The sequence below is a fragment of the Spodoptera frugiperda genome, chromosome 13, assembly GCF_023101765.2.
Source record: "Spodoptera frugiperda isolate SF20-4 chromosome 13, AGI-APGP_CSIRO_Sfru_2.0, whole genome shotgun sequence".
Lineage (NCBI taxonomy): Eukaryota > Metazoa > Arthropoda > Insecta > Lepidoptera > Noctuidae > Spodoptera > Spodoptera frugiperda.
The window spans coordinates 4,376,040-4,389,268 of NC_064224.1; the positions used below are offsets into that span (position 1 = coordinate 4,376,040).

Here is a 13,229-nt window from a genome sequence, read left to right on the forward strand (position 1 = left end):
AATTTTTAGATCGGAATTCGATGGGGTTTTTACGGCTCGACCGGAGTGATACCACGGCCTCACAGAAAACCGACGTGAACCAAAGCTTGCGTTGTGTTTCGTTATGTGAGTGCGGTTATTGCCCAATTACCCCCTTCCCAATCTTCTCAATCTCCGATTCCCGAACAACAACCCTTAAATTCCTAACCCCAAAAAGCCGGCAACGCTATTGTAACGTTCCTGGTGTTTCAAGTGTTCATGGGCGGCGGCGATTGCTTACCATCAGGTGATACGTCTGCTCATTTACCGGCGTGTTTCATAAAAAAAAAATTAAAATATAAAATGATATTTTAGACGATAATTACAAAAAAGCAATTGTTCAACTAGACATTTTAAGTATTAATAACACAAAAACAATTGTGCAAGTAGACACTTAATAACAACAAAACTATTATCCAAACAAAAATAACGCTTGCCGCTGGTAGATTAAAGTTGATATGTCGACCTTTGCCTACATACTATAGTTTTAGTTAAATAGTACATTTTTAATTCAGTTCTTAATACTTAATAAACTGTATAAGTATAAAATATTTCTCTTTATTGCACGATAACCCCATATCCTTCAGTGATGTCGTCATAGTAAAAAATAATCATAATGTCTAGATGTATTTAATGAGATAGGTTTGGCATCTGTTGATGATATGGGACGATTTTTTGCATGGTCCTTTATGTCTCACAAAAGTTATAGTAAAACCTTGTTTTGATATCTTACTCTACGCTACCCTTATGACCTATGTTTTAGACTAATTAAATGTCCTGATACAGGTTTTAGTACTACATCGTATTCAGACTCTAGTTTACTTATATCACTATAGAGATGGTAGTTTTGCACTATGTATACAACTGCTAACTTCATCACTGACATGGCGAATTGTTTACCTGTAAAAGTAAAAGGAAAATTAGTATTGTTTACACAAAATTATAAAAAGCCTGGTACTGGTTTGGATCCTATTAACTCCTCATTTCTTAATTCTTAAGAACTGAAATAATTTCAGACCACATTGAAAAGCAGAAAAAATCCCGACAATCATTTGCCTTTTTTGAGGTGGGAAAATCAACTAATGTCTTCTCTCGCCTTGTGTGAGACGACAAGGAGTATCTAAGTGTTACTGACTACAACCACCCCATTCGATTCCTTCTGCAACTTTGAGCCAGAGTTATAGTAACCGGTTACGTTGTCCGCAGCTCCGGATCGGGATAATACTTTGCCTAACTAAGAATCGAGTCCGAGACTCTGCTTGGTACACACCGCTGCGAGCACTTAGTAAAAATTATGTTATGGCTAAGAGTTCCAAAAGTCGAAACAACCAATAATAATTCATCTGAGTTCATTAACGATAATTGCAGTTCCAATCACTCATCACGGTTCTTTTCCAGAATCATACTATTGTAGCCAAAATTTTCCAAACTTACCAATGCAGTTTCGTCTGCCGATGCCAAACCCACCAAACGCATTTGGGTTGGTAGGAAAGTTTGCGACATCAAACCATCGCTCTGGTTTGAACTCGTTCACGTCGGGACCCCACATAGGATGGTGGCCAACCCCATAAAGACTGAATATGCAAGTGCTGCCCGCTCTCAATGTGTAATTTTCTGTAAAAAGTAACGAAATCAGGTTAGTCAACAAACATGAGCCACCTGGAAACGGTAGAGTACTGTATACATGAAACACTTAGATTTAGGTGTACCTAATCTTCTTTTCTCTAAGGCATCGAGATAAACGACTAAGGCACTGTACATTTTTCAGTGTCTGGGTATAGATAGCAGCGCTTTCTGATAAACATAATATAACTGCAATCTCCAACTCGCCTGTTGTGAGATTGTACCACCCTCTTATATAGAAGACAGGACCCTCTTATGAGGCGGTTCTCGGAATCTTCCAATGTTTTCTCTCGCCTTGGGTGAGGTGAGAGGTAGAATCTAACTCTTAGTGACCAAAAACCACCCCGTTCCTTCTCCTTCTCCTGCTTTTCGAACCGAAGCCCCGGTAACCCGCTAGGTAGTCTGAAGCTGTCCAACATCAGACTATCTGGGATTTTCATGCTGACAGAACCAACTTAAGGTACGATTGAACAAACTTACTTAGTTTAACATCTTTATCAATTTTCCTTGCGACTCCTGGCATTGGCGAGTACAACCGAAGTACTTCTTTGATCACAGCCTCCACGTACTCCAGTTTCAAAAGGTCATATTTTGTGATATCTTCGTTTTTGTTCGGTTGAACTTCTTGTATCCTGTAATTTATACAATTTTATTTATGGAAATATATCTCCTACATATTCCGAAGAATATTCATATCAACAGAGTTTTTACCACTAGGATTTTCTGTTGTAAAAAAAATGATTTTCTGCTGTGCTGTGAGTGCGTTTACAAACATACAATTCCACATACACATGACACCCAAACCCGGAACAACAATGTGTGGAATCACACAAAGAGTCGTTCCGTATGGGAAGCGAACCCACGAAACGTTGCACGGGGTTTTAATTTTAAAGTTGTATTTATTTTGATCTTAGTTTGTGTCTATAAGTAGCGTTGTTAACAGTGGCCATTAATTATAAAAAATATCGTTTTAATAACAATGATTACTTAAGAAAACACTACTCTAGCTGACCTTTTGACTTTCTCGACCGTAACAAAGGCTCGCTCATGCTTGCGACAATCACAGTTAATAGCATTTAATTAAATAATTACTTAATGCAATTATAACAATTTTATTTTATTCTGCATTGTTTTTCAAGGTCATTGATGCAACCATGGTGTTGAGCATGGTGTTTGAGTACAATTATGGATAGAATCTATATTCTATCAATAAGTTAAGAACAACAAGAAAAAAATACATGGAATAGTACGTAAAGAAAACAAGATTAAACAAAAATAATAAAAACATGTATCGTTACGCCTTTCATCCACAAAAGGAGCCTACCCCTGCAGAGGTGCACATTATAGAGCTACTACTGAGAAAGTTTCGAAAAACCTAAATAAATTCAGCAATACTTTGCCCGGTATGGGAATCTAACCCAAGACCACTTGTCCGGCAGTCGCACTTGCAACCACTCGACCAATAATAAAGAAAAGAAAATAAAAGACTACCAGAAATAAAATAAAACAAAACAAATACAGAATTAAACTTCAATAACTCACTCTTTAAAAATTTTCTCTTGTACTTCTGGATGAGATCCTATGGCCAACAATATGTAAGTCAGGGTTCCAGAGGTCGTGTCATAAGCAGCAGCTACAATTGTATCCAGGTGTTCCCTAATCTCTTCATCACTGAAGACATGCTGCTCATCGACTAACTGCAGAATTTGATCTAATACTGGTTTGAATTTACCTGAAATGGGACAACCAGTGTTATGTTATTTTTGTTCATATTAAGTATTTTAATCTTCCCAATCTCCGATTCCCCAACAATCCATAAATTCCTAACCCCCAAAAGGCTGGCAACACACTTGTATCATCAATTGATGCGTCTGTTCATTTAAGGGCCTATACCATAAAAGAATCTACCTTTCCTCTATTAAGTTTAAAGTTTAGTATGAGATTTACCTGGTTTTACTGTATCGCACTCCACAGATTCCTTTTTCTTCAAATCTGATCTGCGTTTTACAATAACCTGTAAAATAATTGTATTAAAATGTATCTCATACAAGTAAGAAATTTCAAACCACCATTTATTAACAAAATGTCATAATACATACGGCATCTATAATATTATTCATGATCTTTAGCAGATAGTCCTCTCTCTTTCTTAAAGAACTTCTTTGGTAGATGCAAGAGAGGTGCATCCAAACTTTCTGAACCCTCTCACAGTAAACATTGATTAAATTATCTAATGCATCTGCGTATGCGTGATCTATCATTGTCTGGTCTTTAACTTCTAGTCCTAGTGAGGTCCCTGAAAAAAATATATTGATGTTTTTATTTCGATCATCACTACTTCGTTTATCGACTAGTCGCAAGTGTGACTGTCAAACAAGGGGTCGATGTGTTTTCAATATTTTGAAATTTCTGAGTGGTTCCAATAAAATTGCATTGTTTACTTTTAAACGAAGGACTAGGAAATCAGCTGCTGCGCAATGTTTCGTAGGTATGGCGAATCTTAGTATGACTTACAATACTATTGGACTTGAAACTATTCGACCAATGAGATAGTGTATATACATATTGCACGGTTTGTACGGTGACTAAGCAACCGGCTGCCGCGCAGTTTGTACCGGGTTCGATTCTTGGACGGAATAACTCTTTATGTTATCCACAAATTGTTGTTTCAAGTCTGAGTGTCATGTGTATGTGAACTAGTATGTTTGTAAACGCCACTGGAGAAAATCCTAGTGTGGGGCAACGTCTTACAAAGAAAATAAAAAATATAGGTCTTAAAACTTACGGCTGACAGTCTTCAACGTATGATTGATCAAGTACTGTCGTACATCAAATGGCTCTTTATCCACATGGGCATTTAAATGAGCGACCAAACCCCGAGTCTGTGTGTTCATTTCATCGATAAATGTTTCCAGAACTTTCTGACTGAAGGCCGCATCTAGATATTTTCGATGGCTCCTCCATGTTGATGCTAGAACAAAAAAATAAGTCTAAATTGAAATTAAAGTAAAAATACAAGGCCACGTGTAATAAAGTTGTATAATAATATGGCTTGATAGGCCTTACATTTTATGTATATATGTATAGATATTTATGTATAACATGTGAAACGAGTGGGACTGGGATGCCATCTCCTCCTTCTGTCAAGCGGTCACGCTAGCTAAACTCGGGGAATCGGGGATTGGGAAGGGGGGTAATTGGGACTCCGGTAACCTCACTCATACAAGAAAACACAGCCGAGCGTTGTTTCACGTGGTATCACTGCGGTCGAGCTAGCCCATTCGTATTATCAATATTACAATCACAGTATTACCTAAAGTATTACTTTTGAATACTAATTGTCATTATGAGACACTCACCGTCTGAAGTAATCAACCCATTTTTCAAATATTCCTTTGCAAACTCATAAAAGTATGCTTTATTCAAACATGAGTTAGAGACTGTTAGGATTTCATCTGGGTCCGTCAATACTGCAACAGACAATAATTAAACCATTAAACAGTTTCCCACATCGCCCGCAACACACTTGAAAAAATACTTTGGCTACACATCACATCACATCATCGGCCTATAAGTGGCCATTGCTGATCAAAGGCCTTCTCTCGCATGGCGAAGGTTTGATCATTAATCAATGCGAGTAAGCGATTTCAAACTTATAAATAGGCATTACAAACCCAGGTTTCCTCACGATGTTTTCCTTCACCATTTGTCATTGTCAAAATAATCTTAGAAAGTACATACAACTTGGAATGTGTCACATTAGTAGGTTTCGAACCAACACTCTCATGCCCTAAGCGGGCATCTTAAACCTCCGCGCTACCACGACTTTTCGTTTTTTGGCAAAAATAGGAAAATTTTGTGTTATTTACCATAAACAGAATGCGTTCCAATCCAGATTTCAAGAACCCCACCCTTCTCCAAAGAATAATTAAATATTTTCTTTAAGTAAATCCATAATTCTGAAACAAGAATAGTGTTAAGAGGTATTTCAATTATTATAACAATAAAAAAAATTTAACCCTAAAAATGAAAGGTATTATTAATATAAATATGTTTTTTATTCTAAATTGAACTCTATGTCACTTGCACTAACTATTAAAAGAAAAAATGTTCTTTGACTTCTTGAGACAGAAAATTGGGTTCAATACTAATGAGAGATAAAAAATATAACATCAGTTTATTACGTTTGTGGTCATGGAAATCAAGAAAATCAGAACTGGACAAACGTGTTAATCGTGTTAAAATACACGATTAACACGTTTGTCCAGTTCTTCACTTACATTTTTTTGTAAAGACCGTTGCCCTACACTAAGATTTTTCTCCTGTGTCTTGGGTGCGTTAACTGACAATAATATCAGGTAGTACGGCATTAGTAAGCTTACTATCTTACTAGTATTATAAATGCGAAAGTATGTGTGTTTATTTGTTACGCAATCACGTTAAAACGACTGAAGGGATCGGAATGAAATTTGGACCATGGATAGATTATGGTAAAATCCCAGACTTTATATCCCACGGAACCGCGAACAAAGCCGCTGGCAGAAACTAGTCTGTTAATATTTTTATAAACGTATTGAGATTTTGTTTTCTTTTAACAGTTTTACAAGTAACATAAAGTTTAATTTAGAACAAGAGACAGCTTGGAAAAGTGTAAGTAAAATATTAAACGAGACATTGCATGAATATTTATGATACTCATAAGAATTCGATCACGTTGAACATATATAAGGTGTTCTAAAATTATCTGCCATGAGTTTAATGGGAGGCAGTGTTGTAATTTTGTAAATTACAATAGTGAAGAAATTGACGTACCCTCAAGTAATATTTATTTAATTCAATTTACGCACGTTGCGTCGCTTCGTCAAAGAAAATAATTTTGAAAGCAATTTTATTAATCACTAGCTTCCGCCCGCGACTTCGTCCGCGCGGATGTCGGTCTTCGCGTGGAAGTTTTATTTCTCCATTTTGAGTAACTCTGACAATGACATCTTATAAATATCTATTGGACCCGAATACGGCGAGGCCCATAATAATTAAGGAGATCCCTCTATTGAGCTACTGCTGTTGAGCAGAATAAAACTGAAAAATAAAGTATTTTTTCTACGTATTTTTCCAGGATAAAAAGTAACCTATTTTATGCCCAGGATAATAAGATATAATTATACCAAGTTTCATCGAATTCGAACCGTTAGTTTTCACGTGATGCCTGAACATATACAACGTGTAACAAAAGACGATGATGAATACAGGTTGAATAGAGTCTCTACACAAAGTTTCAGCTTAAAATACGATTAAAAAAAATTGTACCAAATACTTGGTATCGCATGTTTCTTGATTTTAAATCATACAAACATGTCACAACACTACAGGGATCACTCGCTAGTATTACGAAACATTTCTTCTGTCAATCTGATCGCCTAGTACCTGTCTACCTAATTTTGAATCAAGCGGCAGCGCGATTTGAAATATTCATAACTTGGTACCATGAAAACATGAGTTTAAAAAACCCTTACCGTATCGTTTGTTATGTTATCTAGAAGCCATGCACTTGATATGTATACCCCCTTTTTGTTACACGTTGTTTAGACAGACAGACAAAAAAAATTAATCACATATATGGGCTTGGTATCGATCCAGTAACACCCCCTGCTATTTATTTTTTCTATATTTTCAATGAACAGAATTGACCCTTCTAAAGATTTATTATAATACTAGCTTTTGCCCGCGACTTCGTTCGCGTGGAATAGTGACTTCCGGCAAATTTTTGGTTTTAAGTTCCCGATCTCGCGGGATCTCTTCAAAAATGAGATGTGGAAGATATTCCAGGGAACTCTTCAAAAATCAACATAATGAGCTCTGCGTTTGAATTTAATAGATGTATACTCACTTAGGGCATTGAAAAAATAGTTTAAAAACGGACTTAAACTAACTTAAAACTAAAGAAAGCTACGAATTACGAATTTATAACAATTAAAAAAGAAACTATATTACAACCTATCCTCTATGCTATAATAACCAAGCTTAAACTAAATAATTTAAAAGAAACGACTTAAATCTAATCTAATTAAAAAAAAATTAGACTTACAATTTTATTAAAAAAACTAACTACAGTAACTACTAATAATCGATATCAAACTAAACCTACGTTAAATAGTTTAACCAAAAAACCAGGAAAACCCAACAAATAAACTTATTAATTGACAAATACAACGCAATTTAGAATATACGAAACAGCAGGACCACTACAGACAAATAATCATACGACTGATAATACATTGTAAGTCAACCATAAGAGATAGACATTTGCTGTCGTGGAATATTTTTTAAACCATTTTAAGGAGAACATTTCTGTCATACATTATTTCTGTGTAGATTTTTGAAATAAAAATATATCTATGTCCTTTCTAAGGTTCTAAACTATATCTAAGGCTGCACACGCGACGGAAGCTTAAAAAATGGAGTAAGTTCTCCTGTTTTCCTAACATTTCCCTTCACTGCTCTGCTCCTATTGATCGTAGCGTGATTAAAAGTATCCTATTTTATGCCTAGGATAGTAAGGTATAATTATACCAAGTTTCATCGAAATCGAACCGTTAGTTTTCACGTGATGCTTGAACATACCAAGTTTCATCGAAATCGAACCATACAGACAGACAGACAGACAAAAAAATTTTAATCACATATTTGGGTTTGGTATCGATCCAGTAACACCCCCTGCTATTTATTTTTTCAATATTTTCAATGTACAGAATTGACCCTTCTACAGATTTATTATATGTATTATTATATGTATAGATTGTAATCATTAAACACAACACCCCATTAAAGCCATTAAAGCCGTGGAAGATAATTTTAGAACACCTTATATAAAAAAAATAATTAGCCCTTTAACAAAAATACATTTCAGCCGAATTATAAACTGATTATTAAATTTTATTAACATGTTATTTTATTTGAGTAAAATAACATGTTAATAAAATTAGCATAAATTAATATACTCTTATTGGTTCTTCAGTCGCGAGTGTAGAGTAAGCGTATTCAAATATATAATTATAACAGGTTGAATGAAGCATTACTCAGATTCTCATTTACATAAGTAGTAATTATTTATGTTGGGAGAGAAAAACTTCAAACGGCTTTTGCCGTACAGTGTGTGGCTAGAGAAAGTGTCAGACCCATACTGACTAAAAACCACCCCGTTCCTATGTCTGCTTCGAGCCGGAGCCCCGGTAATTCTCTCTGCAGCTCTGGTATCAAGTTCGCACTGTCTGGAGCTACAGACTACCTACGTAGGTGGGTCGAAAAGTTCGCGGAATGGAGGGGAAAAATTAAGAAATTAAACACAAAATATTTTTTCCTATACAATATATTCTCCCTTGACTCAAATACATTTATCAGAACGGTGAATTAATTTATTAATACCCTCGAAAAAAAATGTTTTGTCTTTGTCGTCAAAATAGGCCGAAATTGCGGTTTTCACGTCCTCATTTCTACCCTTGAAGCTCTTTCTTCAATTTTGAACACAGATAATAATAGCACGGGGCTAAATCTGACCTATAGGGAGGATATTTCAAGGTTTCAAAGCCCACTATTTGTGCAGCAGCCATCGCAACTTGTGCCTTGTGCACGGGTGCATTGTCGTGCAAAAGGAGCACTTCTTTGGACATTTTTCCCCACCTTTTCTCCCACACAGCATGTCGCAGTCGTTCCAGCAATGTAGCGTGGTTACTTCCAGTTATGTTGACGCCCTTTTCCTTGTAGTCAATAAGAAGGATTGCCTCTGTATCCCAAAAAACAGTGGCTATGAGTTTCCAGCCGACGAAGACACATTGAATTTCTTGGGGGTGGTGTACCCTTTTTGTGCCACTGCATCGAGTCGTATTTGGACTCAGACTCATAATGATGAACCCAAGTTTCATCTCAAGTCGACGTTTTCCACCGTGGTCGACTCGACAGGACGTCCTGGCCTGGGATCGTCTTCAATCGAATCCCTGCCTTGCTTGAAGAGGTTGTGCCAGTTGTAAATCATGGTTTTACAAGGGCAAGCGTCCCCATAAACAAAAAACATCTCTTTCCAAAAGTTTGAGGAGGTTTTCCTTGCTTGGTAGGGAACTTTATGACTGCACGAAATTAAATTTTCACCAAGTTTCAAATTTTCTTCCGGATTGACTTATTGATTGACGTATATCTCAGTGAATAATTACCTGTTTTTATAATAAAATTTCATATTTAAACCTTCAATGAGTGTCACAACCAGTGCAGGTAAAAAAGTTACCTTTTCCCCCTATATACCCCACATTCCGCGAACTTTTTGACCCACTCTCGTAGCAGGTTTACCGGGGCTCCGACTCGAAAAACAGGAGTAAAAATGGGGTGATTTTTAGTCAGTAAGAGTCTGACACTCCCTCTCGGATTCTCAAGACATAGGATATTTTTTACCACCTCAAAAAAAAAGTTCGCTCTGTACATGGTATTATAATAACTCAATTAATAAGTACCGATCCAACCCAGCAATTACATTGTCATTTAAATTTTAACTTTAAATTGTACTTCGTATGATATAATTTGTAACGTCAATACAAAATGGTGGTAAGAACGCCGGCAGCTCGCTTGCCATCCTCTTGTACCACCTATACTTGATCACGTGTTTAAATACATGTGTTGAGGTAGGTTATTTTAAAATAATTTTTATTCTTTTTAAATATAAAATGTGTAACGCATTGTTTCTTGTAACTGTAATATCCGTAATACACACACACAACTCCACGCCTTTTTATCCCGGAAAGGGTATGCAGAGGTGCACATTACGGCACGTAATGCCGCTATACAATGTACAGCCACTTTTCACCATTTGTGTAATAAGTCCCATGTAATAGGGGGTGAGCCTATTGCCATATCCTGGACACAATTCCAGACTCCGTGTTACTACTGAGAAATTTTCGAAAATCCGAAAAAAGCCCAGCAATACATTGCCCGAGCCGGGAATCGAACCCGAGACCCCTAGTTCGGCAGTCGCCCTTGCGACCACTCGACCAACGAGCCAGTCAATTCGTAATATTATGATTATATTAAATAACAAAATTTGTTTAAAATTATGTCACAACACTCGTAAAATTTAAGCACGTGTTAAACATTAAAAGCATTAAAATCTTAAAGTAAGATAAAAGATAATAAAAAAGAAAGGATTTTTTGAATATAAAACCCGAAACGTTAATAAGTAAGTACCACTCTCTGACAATAAATTCAATGCCAGACAAGCTTTCCCAAAAACCTTAAAATAAAATATTTTTACGGACATACAAGACTGCAAGATCTATACAAGTCTATAACGACAGGCAGGTAAAAATTACTTGAAACCTCATAAAGAGGTTTACTTAATTAAATTATTTAAGTAAGCCGTTAATTTCTATTAAATTAGGTTTTAGACAGAGATAACATAAAATCTTTTTTTAAACTTATTTTTTCCTTTGCCTTTAATTTTCTTCGCCGACTTTTATTTTAAGTCGGCTAATATTGTAAAAATCTTATCATAAGTCTGAAAAATACTTTTCTGAAAACCGCAACAAACTCGATTCAGCCAAACGCGAGATAATATCGCACAAACATACATACAAACACGTCAAATTGAGATCCCCCCTTTTTGAAGTCTTTTATGATATTGAAGTGATTCATGATGGCTTTTAATCTCAGAAGGGATATTCAGAAGTACAAAATATTAATGGAGCACCCACTTTCATTAGTTACGTTATATTTATAATAAAAGGTAAAATTTTCTAATTTTAATTATTTTTTATTTTAATCTTTTCATAAAATTTTCTTCCTATACACCAGGCATAATTTATAAAATCACTTATCTCCAATATATTTTATAATATTTTATCAATTAACCATTAAAACGAAAATTACAATACTGTTGTATCAAAATAAAAAAAATAAAAAAATATGTGCATAATATATGGGTCGACGTTTGGCCACAATCTCACCAAAGTGGATCATAATATCAATTTTATATTGAGTTCGTGATTGTTAAGAAAACAATTAATAAATGTGTCAACGCAAAAAAGAAGACATCAAAAAATGCATTGCTTTCTTTAAGGGACTACCTTAGAAACATGGTGCTTTTTACTGAAAAAAAGTATATATATTTAACAAATTAAAAATTAATACATCATTTGCTTACGTTTACGATTTCCAAAAAGTTGGTACCCGTGGCCTATTAATGGCAATGCACCGGGATAACACGGGGGGGCATTTTTTCTCGGCCTCCACCACAACCACAGTGTAAACACAATGACACAGATTAAAAATGGTGCGATCACTGGCATTCTGAGGCTGACAACTATCTGCGCTCTCATACAAGCGAAAGCCTTATATATAGGTATACCTATATATACACGGTGTAACAAAAAGGGGGTATACATATCAAGTGCATGGTTCCTAGATAACATAACAAACCATACGGGAAGGGTTTTGTAAACTTATGTTTTCATGGAACGAAGTTATGAATTTTTCCAATACATAAAATTCCAGAAACCGAACATCAAAATTATGTAGATACAGGTACTAGGCGATCAAATTGACAGAAGAAATGTTTCGTAATTAGCGAGTGAGCAATTTACACATTTTGTAAAAGGGTTTGCTAATCAACGCCGCCCATGGACATCCGCAACATCCCACAATTGTGCGAGAAGCGCACAGTTGTGACCTGCTAACCATCTATATGATGGGGATGGAAATGCTGTCGTATAGGTCAATTGTGAAGGGAATTGGCAGGTATAAGACCAAACAATTCCTCAGAGCACTCCCGTGGTACAGGCAATAGAAAATGCACAACGAGGCTACATCTCTACGCATTGCCAAAGTGTTCATCCCTGGTTTATTATTTTTGACGTATCCGTCCGGTGTTATCAAGATTATGTTATTGAACTGTCAGTCGTCGATGCAGCCCCTTCTACCGAACGATTCTATACTGTGATATATAGTACTATAAATTGTTATTAAGTAGTAGTAGTAATTTTAGCACCTGGTTTTTTTAAACAAGCCTTACGGAAAGCTTGCTGGTAAGTAGTCACAGTTGGCGTCGCCTAATTACCTTCCAAGCATCACGACTAGTCGCGGGCGCATTGTCAACCATTTCAGGATATTTATAGGAATTATTTTTTTAAGAAAACATAATTGTGTGCAATTAAAAAGTTAAGAGAACGTTGTTTTTAAAAACACAAAATAACCTTTTAATGGTAGACAGTTCCGTATATATTGATTTAATATTCATTCATTGATCAAGTGCAATTTTTGCGGCAAAATTATTTCCTATGAGCGAGGCGCCTGTCCGATGCGCTGCGTGAAGTCGCGTCGCGTCGTCACAGCGGAACAATGCATAGTACGGTCTCATTAGGGTTGCGACTTCTTATATTTGCTTTGACGTTCATAATTGCCTTCCTGGCCTAATTGAAATAAACAATTTCGACTTTTAACGACCCGGGTATTTCTGCAAAAATCTTAAAATTTTATTTAACAAATCATTTTCCCCACGTTCTTAAGCATTGTGGTAGCTTATTTTTGAGTTAATTGCCAGAATTGTTAACTTT

The 13,229-nt window shown here is 35.8% G+C and overlaps 2 protein-coding genes across 2 annotated transcripts in view; both read right to left on the reverse strand.

The window, feature by feature from the left end:
* Positions 1 to 13,229, reverse strand: part of LOC118270728 (cytochrome P450 4c3-like) — a 125,903-nt gene that overhangs the window by 67,943 nt on the left and 44,731 nt on the right. The window lies entirely within an intron of this gene.
* LOC118270316 (cytochrome P450 4V2-like) lies at positions 760 to 12,003 on the reverse strand. The gene is made up of 10 exons (XM_050698170.1): positions 11,822 to 12,003; positions 5,511 to 5,600; positions 5,001 to 5,111; positions 4,427 to 4,612; positions 3,741 to 3,937; positions 3,589 to 3,655; positions 3,184 to 3,373; positions 2,122 to 2,273; positions 1,453 to 1,632; positions 760 to 918 (listed from the first exon to the last, which is right to left on the reverse strand). The coding sequence occupies exons 1-10, from the start codon at positions 11,994 to 11,996 to the stop codon at positions 764 to 766; spliced, it is 1,503 nt and encodes a 500-aa protein (XP_050554127.1). The 5' UTR covers positions 11,997 to 12,003; the 3' UTR covers positions 760 to 763.